The 19,945-nt window shown below is 39.1% G+C and overlaps 1 protein-coding gene across 5 annotated transcripts in view; it reads right to left on the bottom strand.

The window, feature by feature from the left end:
- Positions 1-7,969: 7,969 nt before the first annotated feature.
- The window catches only part of LOC139708806 (uncharacterized), a 35,415-nt gene continuing 23,439 nt past the window's right edge, over positions 7,970-19,945 (bottom strand). For 4 of the 5 annotated variants that reach the window (XM_071620760.1, XM_071620759.1, XM_071620758.1 and 1 more), the window contains 3 exons: positions 19,363-19,542; positions 16,982-17,145; positions 8,675-8,811 (listed from right to left, as the gene is read on the bottom strand). In XM_071620760.1, the coding sequence (XP_071476861.1) occupies positions 17,013-17,145; positions 19,363-19,542 (313 nt within the window). In that variant the 3' untranslated portion in view covers positions 8,675-8,811; positions 16,982-17,012. Of the gene's footprint in view, positions 8,812-16,981; positions 17,146-19,362; positions 19,543-19,945 lie in introns of all 5 variants that reach the window. The other variant, XM_071620761.1, reaches the window with a different exon arrangement.

Raw genomic sequence — 19,945 nt, forward strand, 5'->3', positions numbered from 1 at the left:
AAAGAATCTGTGCTTCTGCCTGTGAGACCGGAGCTGGTCGCTGTGCCAAAGATGTTTTCCCATTTCCCTCAAGCATTCATCGATTGGTGGTCTTCAGCATATCGCCCTAGAGGATTTTAGTCTGCTGCCGATAAAAGCAGTTTATGATGCTGTATAATGCAAAACCTCTCTCTCTCTCTGCAAATATGTAGTAATGTGTGGAGTAGAGAAACTTGCTGTATGAGATTGAGACAGAGACAAGAGTGAATTTTGATATAACATCTCATCAAATGCAAATCAGGTTGTTCATTGAGTAAGGCAATTCATTCATCATCACTACCAGGATAATGTGATTGGTGTGAATGGGCCATGATTGTCATTAATTTGATGGAGATCAAGATGTTTTTGCCTGATTTCAGCACATGTACATGGGAACTGTGTATGTTTTGTGTGCTATTGGATTTAGGAGGGCAGCCAAGTTGTACCACTCACACATACTTGAGAAAGTATACAAACATTTTATATGATAGCAGATAGAAGTGATTCCATAAAGCATGTGTGTGTAAACAGAACATTTCTGTGAGAAGAAAAGTTCGCTGAAATGTTATGTAGCAAAACTGAGGTGCAGATATCATCTTGTGTTGTGGTGTGATAAAGAATCTCTACAGATGTGCTTTTTGGATGTCATGCTTCCTAAACATGTTATGAAAACACTCTGCCATAACTCCACTACAGTATAATATAAAGTCAATAAAAACTGGAATTCAGTTGCAAAATAAACCAATTGGCACCTCCCATCAGATTGAAATTTTGCAACTTTATGTCATTATACATAATGTAGCCGGGGTGACAAGACCTCGTATCTACAAAATGTCAAATGTTCAGGAGAGCAAAAAAACATGGCAGCCAAAGCACTAAATCAAATGGGATAGCCTTTCCTTTGCCATGCCGCAGTGGCTTCACTTTTTGGGGTATGACAGCTAGGATTTGGACAGGACATCACCTAACTGATTATCTGACTACTAATAAAAAAAAAAGTCATTTTCACCCAAAATTTAAGATACAAGGTCTTGTCACCCCAGCGACGAAAAGTATGTATCTACATATTTTTTTCTTTCACAGAACTTGTGATGAAGTGTAAATGCACTTCTGAGACCATATGCAACCTTGTTGCTCCCATGAGAAAACGCTATGGCGTAGGTCACACAAGCATCATTATGTACGTGCATGCTGGTCTGTATACGGGTACACCAGGATGTTGCCACAGGGTTTAGCGCTGCCAGTTTATGTGGTCGTCATGTTTGGGTCGTATAGACGGGAGGAGAAGGAATGGTCGTGCATATCACTGTCACACCTGGGCACAACATCTGGTGTACACTTTGTACATCGTATGCATGGAGGCAATATGTATGTTCTCATTGTAAAATGTCAATATTTGGATCGCGATCAGGGTCGTGTCTTTTTGATTCATCATTCTCACTGTAAAACAGTTTGAAACTTAGGTCACGATCATTTGCGAAGAGCTGACTCGTGTGTGTGTTCATGAATGTGGTATGCTTACTATGTACAAAAGACTACGCATGATATGCCAATTCAATGCATGTATACCTCGGTGTGCCACAGCTGGTGAAATAGCAAGTAGCGACACGTGCTGTGCACTGTCGGATAACAGAGTTTGTCATGGTCAGCATTCACACTGTACAACTTTGCGCCTTTTTTGCCAAAAATCACACAAATTATTGCAATTAGGATTGGGACCTAAAGGACACAAAATGACACATTATTTGGGTTCACACTTTAAAAGCTTCAAAATTTGGGTCGTGATCCTGATCGCAAAAGAAAACTGCATGTACTTTTAAATTGAGAGTTTAGATGACAGTAGTATTAGGTAGAATGGGTATGCACAGTACTTCACTCCTTTGCAAATAAGTTTTGTGCAATGCACATGCAGAGCATAGCTCATATTGTACCAGCCATATTTGATACTCTGGCACCTGGTGATATCATGTTATTTGTACATTTGTTTTTGTCAGAAAGAACAGATCACAAAATATCACGAGGAAGGAGAGAAAAAAAGGAGACATACATGCACACTTGGTTCTTGTAAAAGTACAAACAATTTTGTCATGAATACGTGTATTTCTAAATGAGAAAATAACTATTATTCACTGTTGCAGACTTTGCCATATCTTTTCCCATATATTGTAATCTTGTATAAATCAGCAGAGGATGCAAAAGTACAAACCCATTAAATACTTAAGTCTTTAAAGTGATTAATTGTGGGTATGTTCATCGGGTACTAATAAACACTTTTGAGGAATAACCTGTCTGTGATTCAATGGTCAGTATAATTATACTCTCTTAATTGTCTCGATTTCTTTATCTAGATTTCTTCTTTCATACAAATGTTAACTACAACAATGATTTGTGTTTGTTGTGTTTTTACTGCACTTATTTTGTATGGCTTTCCCTTTACCTACCTCTCTATTTAAAGAACAGTATTGTTAGAATGTCACTGTAGATGTTTCTTCCAAGTCGGCATTATAAAAACAGTACAGAGCACTCAATCATAACGAACAGGAACAAAATTTCATTACAACAGAGTAAAATTTCAAGCCCCCAAAATTATTATGTATACATCTTTGGGGCTGCGAAACATTTTTCAAGGTGGGGGAGGGGATAATGGTCAGTGGTTTCCCTCGTGTTGTAATGTAAGCCATTTCAATACAGCTTGTTAACAAGGTCACCTGTGTAGAATTTATGCATGCTTTCTTCATTTGTCCTGCTTCCTTGAGCTTCCACTCCTGCATTTTTATGGTGAAGCTGCTGTGTCATCATCCTTTCAAACATTCTTATTCCTTATTGCACTGTACATTCTGAAACTCTGTACCCAGTATAACCAAATTGTTCAAATGTAAAAGTCTGAAAATCAGCCGGATTTCCCCTTTAATTGTGAATTTTTCCTCCTTTTTGTTTTTGGTTTTTGTTGAAATTCCCCCTCCCCCTTCAATCTCGTCAGTGGAGTTGAAATCTTTTTAAACTACAGTTGAATTAAGTGGCTGTAGTTCACATGTACCAAATCAACAACAGAAAGCAGTTTGCCATTTCAAGACTACTGTAAAAGTGGATATTTTTGCGTGACTAATTTTTCGCGCTTTTCCGGGTCGGAAGAGTTTCGCGTGTTTTTAATTCCGCAGAATCAAGACATCACGCACAGGCACATATGGCAAGCAAAAATATTCGCGTGCTTTTATTTTCGCGCTAGTTTCTGGTTGCGCGAAATGCGCGAAAATTTGAACACCGCGAAAATTTCCACTTTTACAGTATATATAGAGTATTTCAAGACTAGAGTAGACCTTGATGGCCCAGGGTTCAGTTACAGTAAATTGTAATCACAACCTGTTTGTTCATCGTTAATCATCAACTGTCCCGGGCTTCTTGAAAGACTGCTTTGCGATTGTTTTCTGATCAGTTCGAGGTACCTGCAGGGTACACAATCCCCACTGATCACAAAGTTGCCCTGATTCAAGGCTCATCTTCCTTGGGTTCCGTTGTACACGGACTAATCTCTACACGTAGGCATTAGTCCCCTGATGGTCACAGTTTCTGTTTCTTCTTTGTTAGCCTAACAGCTCTTCTCGACTTATCAGGAAAAAAAAAAATTACTGTAGAAAGGAACAGCTCATCCATTTGTTTTGTCCAAGAGTGTATAAAATGCTCATCGTTTTGTGACAAAATATTAGCCCAGCAATATTCAAGGTCAACTTATTGTAATAGACCACATACTGGTAGTTTTTTTATCTGCAAAATTATTGTAGATTTTTTTTTTAAAATAGTATAGTGTAATTATTTGTGTGAACAAGAATTTTGTCATAAATTAAACATATTACTAGATGCTATAAAAGTCATCTCTTAGAATTTTTGTACATTGTATAATCAATGTTTCAATAGGGTATTTAATGTTAAAGAGCATGTTGCTTTCAAAATATAATTCAATCCAGGTATTTTGAGGAAATAACAGGTTTGGGAGATTGTAAACAGCTTGAATTTCAAAAATTCCAGCAGAAATATGGAATTTTAATATTTCTGATTTTTCTTCAAACTTATTAGACGATTTGTGAGGGTACCTGATGACAAATTTCCTGGTATTTTGTGTTGTGTGAATTATGGCATCATTGAGAATGTGATTCAAAGCCCTTTTCATTCTAGGCTCCAATATGGGTAATATTTATATCATGGTTGTACATTCTAAATAAATCTTGTAATACATTTTACTTCTACTCTGTTGCCCAATTCTGTACGTGTACCTTAATGGGTAAAATCAATCCCCTGTAACATCAGGGAATTATCAAACATGGTATGTGAGCACCACAAAATGAACATCTTAAAAGAACACGACCCTCTCGTTTGGTGCACACTTTCGGCTGTGTGTGTGTGTGCGTGAGTGTGTGTGTGCGTGTGCATGTTTTAACGAGGACTGGATCTCCTCCAAATAGTAGTTGTCGACAAGTTTTATCTTTAGATAATATGGCTGCTGAATACCATGAAATGTCACGACTAATGCAGTTACAAATGGAAAGACTTTTTAAATTCAATATTCAAAATTGCTTAAAATTTAGACTGATATGCTGTAAGATTTGTTGCACCACTGCTGAAATGTTTCTATGTTTCATGAGATGTTTCATTAGTTACGTTCAGATGGTGACTCTTAACTTTTGAGGATAAGCTCGTGGTCAAGTATGGAGTGCAAGTATCCCATGGTCTCTGTTGTCGAGAAATTGGTCATTTCGTCAGGAAGTGACAAAATTGTTTTTTCATTGACAGGCGACAACGTAAATTTCATCACGAAATGACAATTTGGTCAACAAAATAACAATTTTGTGACAAAAGAGACCATGCAACACTTGGCACCCATACCTAACTATGAGCTTATCTTCAAAGTTAAGGATCACCTGCTGACTGTAACTACATGTAGTATCTTTTGCAAACATTCTGTGACTGCAGTGTGCCTCACCTGCCCAGCTCCCCCCCCCCCCAAAAAAAAAAGAGGGAATTGCCTGCACACCAACATCCTTCCAGATTGTACAATAACATGCATACTAACACACACACACACACACACACACACACACACATACACACACACACTCATGGCATTCAAATAACCTGCAACCAACACCCATACAATACCCTCAAGTTTGACAGCATCACATTACCCAGCTAGAGGGGAACCTTGTTATAACAAGCTGCTTTGGACCACTGAAATGCCCTCATGATATTGGGTATCTCATTATATCAAAGATTTTTTTAAAAGAATATAAAAGGAATGTGACCTGCAAAATTACTTCATTATACTGTATCGGGTCTCTTGCTAAATTTGGCCTTGTTATAGCGAGGTTCCGCAGTAGTTGACTATAGACAAGTATCACACAAGCTGGAATGCCTCTTTTTTTAATTAAAATTATTGAAAATCTACTTCACCATCTTTTATTTTCCTCTTGGAATCACTTTTTTTTTCCATGTGACAGCTTCAACAAGCAAACAGGTTTGATGTTGTCTAGAGCAACTGTCCGAGGCTGCCCATACCTCACCGTGATCACAAAACAAAGGAGTTCCTATCACATACATGTACACACTTCAAAGTTTGACAACATGGGAATATACATGCCTTCTTCAAGTGCCAAAGAAGCAAAACTGCTGTATATGCCATATATTTTGCAGGGTTCCCATTAAAAAAAAACATTGCATGTCAACCCCCCAAACCTGGAACTACCCCCATACAATCTATACAGAGGCAGAGCCCACTCTCTTCGTCATCCCACATTCTGTGGTTACCGTATTACTCTCTGAGCTTGTCAGCTTTTCTGTGAATTTGGCAATCAGTATTTTTCCCATGTTTTGACACACACAAAAAAAAGAGTCGCTTTTGAAAGGTGTGCAAAAAATATCTACACATCAGCAAAATATATGACAGAGGAATTCATCGCAGCAAAGGATGTTGCAGTACAGGGCGACGCTTTACAAACACGACTCCTTTACGTAAAATCCATACACTATTAAAACTGGCAAAGAGATTCTGCTCGGCAGGGGGCAAGGAACAGCTGCATACGAGAAGTGACTTAATCCAAGCAAGCACTGTTGCCAAAAGAACAAATCTGGCAGGGACTTCTACCTTTGAATTATACCAGAATTACAAGTGGACTTTGGCAACATACTACAGACATTTATACCTGGCATCTTTGGCCGACTGGAAGTGATGCTTAAGTGGATTGATTTACTGTCAGATTTGGCTATGACAGAGACCGCTTGAAGATGAAGGAATGGGGAGGGGGATGGGGATGGGGTACATCACGGTACACATATGTGATAAAAAAATGAGTCACCGCCAGCAACTGCTTGATATCAATCTCTTGCTGAACCTTTTATTTTTTTAATTAAAAGTGAAACAAGAAATTCAATCTCATGGATGCCGAGTGTGCGATTTAGATTTTAAGAGGGTAGAAATGCTCTCAGTCAGCCAGTTACGGACATGGAGATCCTTCTGCAATGCAGTGTTAAAGGAACTCATACACTCCATCTATGCGCAACATTACAGCTTACACTCGCCCTTAATTCTCGAGATTGAGTAGTCTGTGTACCAGGCATCTGTTTCTATGAGTACCAACATACAAAGTGATAGCTGCTTTTTTTTCTCTCTCATCTGAAATGTACATTTATTTACAAGGTTCTTGACACAAGAATAAATAATTCTAGCCACAGCACACACCATGAAAGAGAGAGTCAAAGAATTGAATAAAAACTGACACTGAAATAATTCAAAAATTCTTGACTGGAAGTTCACTTCACATATGGGATGAAATTCCTAACCACATCTTATATAACAAATTACACAATCATTAAAAAAGAATGGTTTTCTTGCAATTTACCTCTTGATTTGTTACGGCAATGACGGACGACAGAGATTTCGCTTAATTTTGAACGACTGACCATACACCATTGGGCTTCATTTGCAAAACATTACGGCAGTCTAAACTGATGCATAGTGGTCTCATGTTACAACTAACGGGGCATTAAAGCTGGGTATTTGTGCATACATACATGTGTCTCTAGGTGTAGGTTCACATCGTATACATAATTCATCCCTGTGCATTCTTGAGGCACAGGACATGTAAGTCTCGGGCAGCAGGACAACATGAAAAAGATTTGTGAGAAATGTCTCTGCTATTTCACCTTGAGGGTTGCTTGACCCATACATTACAAATGTATTATTCTGATACCAATGGTGCATGGGAATCATTAATTTCGGCTGGAATACTGGATGGATTGTAATAGAGGCCAACTACCACCATTGTGCAGGTTTTATAATGCTCTCTTGAAGAACTGATGTAAGTTCTCAGCAAAATGCTGAAGGGGCATCATTTTTTAAGTGATACAAGAACATAAATCAAGTCCAGTGTTTCACTTTGAACATGTGTTATCACTACTTCAGCAACATAAAAACTCTCGACGATGGATGTCAATGCATAATTGCAACAACAAAAAAAATTGTTAAAAGAAGAAAAAATAGAATGAATGCGTGATAAAACATGTTACAATATTTTTTTCCAACTTTTATTACACTTTCCCCGGGAGGTGGCAAGTTCAGCAGTTGTGTTTGGTTAGAGCACACAGCATATAAATTCATAGATACCTTAGTCTGAAAACTCACCGATTCTAACGTGCCGGCTACTCACATGAGAACTTTAAATTCAGAGAAAAATATTATGTGTCTACATTTTAAGAATTTCAGGAGATAACTCTCAGAAACTTTCACAGAGAAAGGACTTGCAGGGGTGGATCCAGGAATTCCGTAAAGAGGGGGCGCCTTTACAAAATTAAAGGGGGGCGCACGCTCCCTCCCCCATTTTTTTATTTTTTTTTGTTTTAAGAAAAAATAAAGGGGGGCGCGTGCCCGATGCGCTCCCCCCTAGATCCACCACTGACTTGTATGAAAAAGCACACAATAAACCTGGGTGTGATATCTTATGTGAGATTTAAATTGAAAAGGAACAGAGCTTAGAACCTTTTTTTACCAACCATTAAGCATCTGTGACTCTAGTGGGCAATGAACATTTACAAGCTGGGTAATTGTTTTGCCCACTTCATTCTTTTCAGTGAGCTCTACTCAACCAATGGTGGTAAACATGGTTCAGCCAACTGAGATAAATTTTTCACATCACCAAAGAGCTCATAACAAATGGCAGACACTAACTAACAGGGAACTAATGACAATACAATCCATTATTACTTGGCATTGTTGTTTTAGGCAACAAATAAAAATACGGAAATGGAAGATGTCATATATACAAACTCGATAAACTGATATCGTTTTGCACGTGATTCGACACACTACATCTTTTTACTATCTCAAAAAGTAGCTGTTTTAACGTGTGTGTAACCATGCAATATTTCAAACCAGCAAATATAATTTAGATTGCACATTGTCTAAAAAAGACTTATAGGCAGCTTAGCCTCTTTTCCAGGAAACAAGATTTAAATGTTTCAGGTGTATATACATATATAATATATATATGATATACATACATCTGAAACAATTAAATCTTATATCAATATGTAAATCCTTTCTCTATGCATGCCTACTGGAATGTCGTTTCTAACCAATCACAACTGCCCCGTCACCGCGCAGATGTCCCTCCCGGGGATCTGTCGTGCCCTTTGTCGCGTGACCGGGAGCGTGACCTGCTGAAGGATTTCTCGTGGTCACTGTAGGAGCTGTCGGAGTGTGCTGGGCTGCCGCCGGGCCGCTCGTAGGGGACCGGCAACTTGCGGGCACTGCCGAGGAAGAGACCAATTCAAAAGAGGATAAAGAGTCAGCATGCAAAACATGCACACATACAACAATTGTCACAATGGCTATGTACAACTATGGCACTTGCCCCATGACCAGGGGAAATTGTTTCACAAGCAAAACTGGACCGAAACAAATCTAGAAGGACTACTGGACCCCAGAATAGTAGTGCACGAACTGCACAAATGTTGGCAATTTTTTTGGGAGGCAAGCACTCTCCAAATAACAATGCTCCATACCATTTTTTCTGTTAGGATTCAGTATCCATACAAATTGGTTACACTGGAATCAAGTCCGACTATAAATGCCAGCACAAATGGCGAAATGCTCTGAGAGAATTCGATGACACCACTGTCTTACTCTCTAAAATTAATAATAAAGTACATCAAAATTCTTAACGAAAACGGATTTAATCTAAGCATAACTTTTGGCCTCTGCTATTTCATAAATAGTTGTTAACTCTTAAGAGCTAAATCCCTTGCTTATGCTTGTTAATGGCATTGTAAGATTGGTGCTAAATAGGCATAAAAATTAATTTTAAAAACCGACCTGGCACATTTTCAACTGAAAAGCAGAGTGACTTAAAAAGTTCACATGGAAACAAGCTCAGGAATATAACTCAAAATGGAAAACTATGCCACATTTCGTCACAGAGATGTGTGTTCCTTTGTTGACAATTTGGATCTTAAAAATATATTCATCAAGCTTTAGTGTATCTCAAGTTTTGAGCTGAATTCCATACCAAGCTGTTGCTAAAGCAAACACTACACCAAAGGGTACTTATGGGTCTATTTGGACTAATTTGATGCCATGTCTCCCATGCAGAGGTACATATTTATACGTCCTTGACTGAATGCTTCTTTTCTCAGAGCTAATGCAAACTTCTATAGGCAGGCATGGATGACTGGGAGCACATCTTATTTATTGTCAAGCACAAGAAATTTTGACAGGTAGCATTTCTACGCTTGGGGCAAGTATTAGTATAAAACACTATGATGTTCAACATTTTCTACGACAGATCGATGCCTACAGGGAAACTGTTCATCCAGAGCTAATGAACCATGCCATCATTTTGTCTCAACTACTTTATGTAGCACTACAAAGTCATCTTTGTGGAAAATCTGTGATGAACATTATCCACATTCAAACAATGAACAGAAGAACAATTCAGGTAAGTACTTTTTTTCTTTCAAAAAATGAATGATAGTAACAAACAACCTTCTGTAGGTCACTGATGGTTAAGTAGGATGAGTGGTGCGTTAAGGGCGTAAGTATTCGGCAAACACAAAGCGGTTAATGTTGCCTCACTCTCTTTCCACGTCAGACACATGAGCCATGGCATTGAGTCAGTGACACACACACACACACACATTGCACCTAGCCTGCCACCCTATGTTAACACTGAAATTTGTGCACAGGTTTTGTCACACACTCCAAAGCAACTCTGAACACCAACAGTTTATAAACTACCACACTGAATCAAAATTGCTCTCAAACTTATGGTGACAAACCATGCATGTTCCCCTCTCTACCCCCACCCCCCCCAAAAAAAAAAGAATAATAATAAGTTGCTACTGAGGGAAAGAACATACCATTTGAATATCTGAATTAATTAAACATAATAGATTTTCAGAACATTTTCATATATGCATTTCAAATCCATGCAGCCTGAATTTATGCAAACTAAAATTCATGCCAACTAATATCCTTTAAAAGAGTTTAGTCCTTTCTGCTGCTGTTTCTGTCAAGATGCACATGCACATTTTTGTGTTCTAGGGGGGCAGGCATAGACAAGAGTCGCATGAAGTTATCAATTAACGGCAAATGATTGCTTGAAAAGGTAAGCGGATGAGATATTAGGGATGAACACTCTCTATGTTATGCTACGTTGTGACTCAAGTCAGATTTAGTCAAAATATGTAATAACTAAAAATCATGATTTGAATTCAATGCACGGCTGGCAGACACACAGACACAAAGCTGTCAGAATTCCTCCAACATTAACTGTCTGTCTGCCCGCCCCCTGGCAATCGTTGAGAATGCTATAGCTATTAAAGTCAGTGGGTGCAGTTTAGAGTGGGTAAGGTAACGAGTTACACACATGTCCAAACTCCACAGAGCCGAACACTGGTCAGAGTTTTACTCTGGACAAACACTGTTAGGCTCCCCACTTGGTTTCCATGATTCACAGGCAGTCACTGTACTCAACCATGTGACTAGTGCTCTCTATCCTATGTTAATCAACAGCCAAAAAAGAATGAAAAAGGACACAGCACGACAGCCAAATGGAACAAAATTAAGAAAGTGCTGTGTATCAAATTAATATCCCAGTGCAGTATGACTTGCTGGCACAGTAATAATCAATCCCTTATGAAAAGGTGACCAAGACAAGTGTTCCAGGCTTCTTTGCTATATCTTATTCACTAGGGGAAAACACTATATTTTTTTGTATGGAGAACACAAAAATCATGTCAGTTAGCTCAATTTCACCTCACTCATCCTGCGAAGTTGATAATAAAATCCTCCCCACCCCCGGGGGAAAAAAACGACAAACAAACACACAATTTTTTTTAAAAGTAAAAATCATCAGAATACTGTCAGAATAACATTGTCAAAATCCAAATTCTATGATAAAAAAAGAAAAAAATGTAAACAAAACTACAAACCCAAACTTATACATGTTTGTTGAAGCAGTAAATCTAATACATCAGCGCTTTAAGCATGTAATGGTAAGGTAACTTTGGGGCTTCCATTACTTGTTCGTTCCTGAAAAGTTCATGAATATGCACTACAGTTGTATATCATGAATTTCAAGACCATTTCATTGATATTTCATGCTACAATGGCAAGCATTACTTGAGCCCCACCTATGTGTTCTCCAAGCATCAAAACATACAGTACATAAGTGACTGGTTGTTGTGTCACATGGTGTGGAGTTATACCGTCACCATCCCACATACAACAGGACATGACGTGAGCGTTTTATTTGGTAGCCACCTGCACTGAAGAAATGCCATTAGCGATGTTACACTCATTGCAGATTAGTATGGTGTCTAACTCACTGTAAAGCATTAGTACATTTTTGATTGGCAGTGAAACGTAGCCTGCTGATGGTGTAGAGTAAGCTGCAGAGTGAAAGGTTATGGAGTTAGTTGAATAACAGCAAAAGAAACGACGAAGGTGTAACACACATTCTGCAGAGCCTGATGAGTGGGAGAAATGTGTATTAAACAGCTGTGTAACAGTGAGAAAACAGCATTAATCTATCAACTTTCATGACCTTGCTCCTCCATCACTCACACTCATAGTCAAATCAATGATGCTGATTTCTGGGTTACCATGACAATGGGGACTTGGCCCTATTCATAACAAGTTACACTCAAACACCTATAAGGGTATGGTGAACACAAAACAAACCAAAACTGGTATCATATCGATACATCTACACACAGACGGGACACATGGACAAACGGACATAAAAGAAGATGCAGAGAAACACAAAATTGGCAAAAGGAGGCAAGATAAAGACATTTGGACAGGATGACACTTTTAAAGTAGGACCGAGAGAAGTGGAACAGAAAGGAGGAATATGATGGCAGATGAGGGAAAGATACATCTTGAGAAGATGTGAAGTTATTGAAATACAAGTAAATTTTGTCACATTGATGGAATCTCTCCTAATTCAAAAGAAATCATTTTTAGTTTTGTTTGCATTTGTTTTTTTTTTGTTTTTCTTTTCCTTTTTTGCCACACATTTATTAATTTAGAATAGGGCAGTGAATAAGCAGGAGTTTCAGTCTAATCTTTCTTCACCACTGACTATGTAAAAGGATTTGGTTAGGAGAACTTGCTTCATTAACTTTGGGATGTGCTGTGTTAAAAAAACATGCATATACACGAGGGAGAGGAAATACCCAGATGACCCCAAAACATTGACATTGGCAGAATTTCTCACATACTGATATAACATACAGAACAAAGCTCCATACACACACACAACATACACACCCACACACAGATACACATTTGAGCATCAACAATATCGGATAACGGCAGTTAGATGACAGTCATATAACATGGTGTTAACATGCAATGTAGTACAGACATGCTTTGTGAGATATTTACTACAGCATGTTACCTACATCCATGTAGCAACAAGAGTACTTACGCTATCTACAAAACACGACATTGACATGCAAGCATGCGGAGATAAACAGAAAGGTATGTACCATGCATGCAAACAAATAACTTTCTTCTTTTTTTTTTTGATGGATATAATCAAAATCATGCATGTAAAATATGGGCAAATGTACATGCAAAACTATACATGAAAGCATGAATAAACAAAAATAGCATGCAGGTAAATTACAAACCACCATCACAAGCACAACATCAAAATGGAAAACTTGCGATGAAGTACAGAAAATTGCAGATCACATTTATGCCACGACATGCCGATGACGCATTTCACGGATGAAATATGTCTGATTTGTAAGCCTGCATCTTTCATCTTGCTCACAGCATGGACGGACATCTGACAAAATGATAATGACAAAGGCTTTCCGGCGAAAGCTGTAATTAGTTTCACCCTTAATCAGCATACTAGGATTTTAGCAATGTCAAAAATCTGATAATATATGCTAGTAAAGACCTGTTTTCTTGTCTCTTAGAGAAATTCTTATACCTTTTCAGAAAAAAAGGCAAATGAATGGAAGTACAGTTTGATGAAGACTAGGAATCAAACCTAAAACTTAGATCATGTATAATATGCATCCCACAAAAATCCGTCCCTGCAGTCACTGCAAAATGGGAGACACAGTCCTAATACAATGCTGTCAAACAAAGCTCAACTCAGATGAACTTTAATGAAAGAATAACATGCATGTACAATATTTTGTGGTAGGCAGCTCAGACAATGTGCATTTGACCATGCCTGTGGCATTATCAAGTATCTATTTATGTATCTATTGTATTAATCACATATGATGACAAACCAAAATTGATATCTTGAAATCAGCTGTTCTTGGGTACAACCAACTGCATATGTTGTGCAAATGGCTAACAGGGGTGGACTAACAAATGTACATAGTCTGTAATTTTGGTAATTTCTAAGCATTGCAATGTGTGGTCAACATCATAATGAAAGAGAGATGTCAAAGTGGATAGCAACATGGCCTTGAGCACAGACTAAGAGCTTCAGTTTGAAAAAAAGAGTTCGGCCCTGTAGATAGCCTTCTGGCAAATGCACAATGGAGCATTAGTTGATTTGCTTTTAGCATATCATTGTGCAGTGGTTTCTGTACACTGGCAAATTCACCAACCCAGCTCCTCTGCAGTGTGACGTTCTCATGGTCAAAAGGCACATTGTCCTACATAAGGTGTAGCATGCTACAAATGATGCCTTGATACATACGATGACAAATTCTCTCTTTGCAAATCACATCATGCAAGAAGCAGGGTGCAAGGATGAAGAAATAGTAATAGAGACCTCTTGACCCATTTTGATTTAACTTTTTTTTTTTCACACAGCAGTATAGCACTTAACTGAAAAAAAGAAGAAGGAATGACAGTACTTTGTAATTTGGACAAAAAAGAAATTGGCATTTTGTGTTTTGGTCTACTTCACAAGTCAGAAAGAACACTACCACAGTACAGTGGGCTATGCAATACACACATCAGTCTATCCCACTTTATTCCGGTGATAAAATGAAATAAAGTGTATGGTAGAGTATAATCAGCTTGAAAGTATACAGCAGTAGCTTACCTGTCAATCAAATCAGGCATAACACATGCAAATGAGTTTGATTAGTTAGCATGCCATCAGGGCAATCTCTACTTTAAAAATGCATGTGACATGTAACATACATGAAAAAAAGAAGAAGTAAAAACTCAAAGTGTCTAGAATCAACTCAAGATTCTAACTATATGTAAAAGTGGACATATTCATGGGGTAGTGTCAGATGAATGTCTATGAGTTGGTATGGATGGGTGAAGTCCATGTGTGTGTGTGTGTGTGTGTGTGTGTGTGTGTGTGTGTATTCATGCAAATCAGAGTGTTCATACCTCATTGAGATTGTGTGAAATGATACAATGTCACATAACACAAGGAAAGACAACAGAGAAAAGACTATTAAAATGAGTGCTTGAAAGGCGTCTGATATGTGGCTGTATATTTGTCTCTGATCTTAAATGCTCTGTGACCGCATGCCCCTTGTTGCTACCTTTTCCCTGCTAGACAGGTTAAAACAAATCATCATGCCTCCTTACAAAGAGAACACCGAATGTTGATATAAAACCCACCACCCAAGAACAAGACTAAACTGCCACTAAACAGTTACCACTCTGAACACGACAAAGAAGAGCTAAAAACATTTCTGAAAAGGGGTGGGGCATAACGAGAAAGAGGGGGCAAGGGTACATCTGCACATTCTTTTCGCATTCTCACACTTATACCAAAAGCATTCTCTCACAACTGTTATCCCTTTTGCCTACCACTTGCAGGTGCAAACTCTAACAACTGTACATTGACAAATCTTGACCAATGAGCTGGAATCCCCTTGGCACGGTTCTACCGTAATGTCTAGATGTGAACGGGTCCATGGATGCTTCATTGCATCATCTGATCTGTGAATGAATCTTGTATCTATGACCCCATTTACAGTGCGAGGCTCGGTCCGCGGCTCGACCGCGACTCGGCCCAGCCCCGCTTCAGTGTAAACGCGCAAAAGGCCAAATGCGTGGCCAAAATTGGCCTCGCATTTGGCCTCGCTCTGGAGGTGGTCTCGGCCGGCCGTGGCGGCCGAGCCCGGCCTTTTCTCGGTGTAAACGCAAACTGGGCCAAATGCGCGGCCAATTTTAGTCTGGCTTCCAAACCCTCTGCCCGTACTATTTCGTTATTCAGGATATTAACCCCCTCAACATCGAAAACTAGTATAGTTTAAGGTGGTTTTGTCCTGCAAAGGATTTTTCCTTCGGCAAAGGCCTTTGCCCGAACGGCGACTTCATCGCCACGGAATCCAGTTGGCAAAGGGTCTGAAAACCAGACTATACCAAATTGCGTTTGTTTACAAGCAGAGCGCCACTACGACAAAATATTTAAAGGTTTGAATTAAAAGCGCGGCCGAGCCTGGCAGTGTAAACGGACAAAATTGCGGGGCTCGGCCCCGCAATTGAGGCTTGGGTCGGCCGCGGCTCAGCCGCGGCTTGGCCCAGCCCCGCACGCACTGTAAACGGGGTCTATAAAGGAGATTGAATATGTGTGTGGTGGCTGGCGATGAAATCTCTGGTCAATAGAAAGGAAGATCTATCATCTAGTGTGTATATATTGCTTCATGTACGTGACTTAGGGAGCAAAAGATGCACTTTTTTTTTTCAAAACTGATGTCGGTATACTGTCATAACAATAAAATTGAAACAAAAACAGAGAAAAAATAGTGTGCAAAATATGATATCTTCTGCTTTTTCTATCTTGATTGCACACTTCAATTTGATTTTTCACGCTGAATTGTTTTTGTTTCCAAAATAAACAAGGAAACATTTGAACAATGATGTAAGGCCCACAGAAAAAGGGCACCTTTTGCTTATTCAACCAGTACAGATGTGTGTGTATAACATGGTGAAATGTTAGGCAGTGTTAATCTGCAGCAAAGATGCTCTGCTTCTAGCGACAGAGCTTTCACAACAAGGCTTGGGCTACAAAACAACCAAGTGATGTCTCTAGGATTTCAGTACTGCACATTCATTGCAAATCATCTATCTATCAGCTGGGAATGCGTAACAGATAACTTCAGTAATGTGACTTATAAATTGCAATGTACCAAAATACACACTGTCCTCTCTTTTCATTTTTTTAAGTCGAATCACTTTGGATTGTAAAGCAGAATCATTTCCAGAATTATTGTGATCAAAACCATATTTATAAACTTTCTATTGCCTTGCTGCATTAATCAGCATAACTGGTTGTTGAGTAGCACAAACTTTGGGGAAAAGCAATCAACTTTCTTTGAAGTTAGAGCTAGGAACTCTGCAGGCAGTAAATGCAGCATTCTTTGGCATTCCTGTGAGATGAAGTAAAGAACAAAAAATCAACAGAAAATATGAACTATGGTTAGTAGTGGTGATTTAAACAGACAAAGACTTTAAAGCATCCCCTACACTTTTGGAAGGCGATCGATGTTGTCACGTTTCATCGGCGGTAGTAGTGGCGGTCACGGTCCCGTGACCGCGACCGAGACCGGCTGCGATCCCTGCTGTCATCGCGCCGGCGTCGACGGTCGTCGTCGTAGTAGCCACGATCTCTGCTAGTTGATCTCCTACTGCTACAGGGAGAATGTTTATTTGCCAGGAGAGAATGGAAGAGGGGTAACCCAGCATACAACATACACCATTGTAAATCACTATACCTGTGGAGGAATCTGATTGAATTTTCTCTTTATATTCTTCTACCTTTTCTCATTTTGTTTTGTGTTTGTATGTGTGAGACAGGGAGAGATAGAAGAGAGACGAAGAACAAAATTCTCCCGAACGAAACCACTCGTATGCTGGGCTTACAAAGTTCTTGGCAAAACCTTGACCACACTCTCAGGTACATATTTATATCTCACTTGCAGTATATATATCACAAAACTCAGCAGAATAATGGACAAATTTCATAATGTACTCACACAGGCCTGGCAATATTCATTTTTTTGATTAGGGGGGATTCCAAAGAGCAATCAGAGAGATACAAGGTGTATTATGTGCATCTCAATTGGGCAAACTAATCCCCAAATACAAGGACTTTTATATTTTATTGTCAGAGCATGAAGAGAAAGTTCAGCTCTCCGGGGGACCTCCCACAAAATCTGGGAGTTTTGGCACTTCTGTATAGATGCATGACTTCCTACCACCTCATCCAACAGTTATTGGTTCACATATTGCCAATGTGTTGGCTTGTGCATATTTCATACAAATTAGGTATTGCCATATTGGGTGTGTTCAGGCAAGCTTATCAATCATCACATCTGGCCTTTTGAGTACCACATAAAATTGGTCCATCTACGCTGAGAATAATCACTGGAAACATAGATACTGGAATGCATTGAATAATGCAAAATGCTGCGGAAAAGAAATAACCAAAGAATTTTCATGACTTATCACAAGCAAGCAACATTATAAAAGAACAATCACAAGCTTTCATATACATACTGTTTACATATACCTAGATCTATATCACATAGCTACATCTACTGATTCTTCACATGGTACAGATCACAGGTAAGCCTATCGAACATGGAACAAGATTGCTAACTGCCACACACATCACAAAATACTTACAGACACTTAACAATGAGCAGACAACATCATGCATCATAACCACACACAATCATGCCATTAACATCAACATCACGGTACATTCTATACACAAACATTGGACAAGGCAATTGAAACAACAATCTCTGTGAGAGAAATCCACAAAGTTCATTACAGAGGCCTTACATACGGTGACATGTTATCACAAAGTCTGGCAAAGATTATCCTGCTGTTAAAACTGTGGTGCATTATCACTCTCAAACCTGGTGCATCTATAAACACACACATACACACACACACACACACATACAGACTACACAAATACAAACTTGTGTGTTGTGTTCACACTGTGGTGATGCTACCATTGTTCTCTGCAAAACACAAGTGTAACACTCGGTGCGCTGGTCCTGGCTTCGACCCAACGATCTCATCTCCGCACAGAGCCATAAACTGTCTGCAGTGCCTCGTTGATCGTATCAGACAAATTTACTTTCCAGTCGGGTCACTAAATATCACCTCAAATTGTTTAAATCATCCATCTACCTTATGCTGTTTCATATTTTGAAATAGTACAGTATAGCTAAATTTGTATTTTTTAAAAATGGCTTTGTGATTTTGCACAGCTGAGATCGATGGGTTGAATATCATCGGACTGCAAGCAAAGATTGATACCACTGCAAAACAATACTGTTACAAGTACCAATAACAAGTGCTTATACTTCTTAATTCGTTCCTGTAATAAAATTTGGTAATGTCATGTCATAGATTTATCACACCATTCATTCTGCTTCCTGAAAAAAAAAAAAAAATTAGCTAGGTATGCACACAACAGCTTTCATAAGACTCAATTGAAGTGATGTGGGGAAGATTGCCTTCATTGTTGGCTAAACACACCTTTGACAAAATGAATACAAATTCAATAAAGAATACTGGTATGTTCCCCCAAAATATCAAAATGATAGGCTACTAAGTTCATAAAAATTGTCATGCTATTCTGTTGAGTCAATGACATGCTGAGAATGACCTTCAGCTCAGTCGGTTTAACACGATCTAAGAAATAATTCAAATTTTATTGTCTGAAAGGCATCACGCCATCCACTTCTCAACAACCCTTGCTTGAGTGCACACCCAGCTAAACATCACTACATCATGACTGAGGAGAGAATGCAACATGGTCCTGGATGCCCAAAGGCATTGGATCAGACCTTCATCTGGGACCCCGACGCGGGTCTTGGACCACTAACCTGGTGATTCTCCGGCGGTCCAGGAAGCTGGGCGAGTCACGCCTCTTGCGGATCGGCGAGAAGTTCTTCTCCTTGGTCTTGGAGCTGGGGCTCTTGCTGCGGGACTGGCGGCGCTGGTAGGGGGAGTAGCTCAGGGAACGGGAACGGGACCGTCGCCTCTCCTTGGAGTAACTGCGGGACCTAGTATGTTTCACGAGGAAAAGATGTTTACAGTAGCAGTTAACATCCCTCCTCACGTCTAGTGTATATGACTGGGATTCAAATAGTTCTAGGCTAGTTCCATTATTTGCACTGCAGTCCAGGCAGCACAGTCTATATGGCTGCTTCATATTTCATTATATTACAAACAGGCTTTCCATGAGTAACATAGTTTATGCACATACTGGTACTTGAATAATAAACATATAGTTATAGTTTGAATAACATCTTTTCGTTTTTTCTTGATTCTAGAAATGATACTTTTATCACTACATTGGAAGTAGAATGGCAAAACAGTGTGATCTACTAGGACATTGTAAATACAACATTCTTACCATGTTATAATCATCACTACAAAATTTTTGAAGAGCACTCCTAAGAGAAA

This window comes from Diadema antillarum, unplaced genomic scaffold (assembly GCF_040938485.1).
Source record: "Diadema antillarum isolate AM-2024a unplaced genomic scaffold, OU_Dant_1.0 seq00001373_RagTag, whole genome shotgun sequence".
In the NCBI taxonomy this organism is placed as follows: domain Eukaryota; kingdom Metazoa; phylum Echinodermata; class Echinoidea; order Diadematoida; family Diadematidae; genus Diadema; species Diadema antillarum.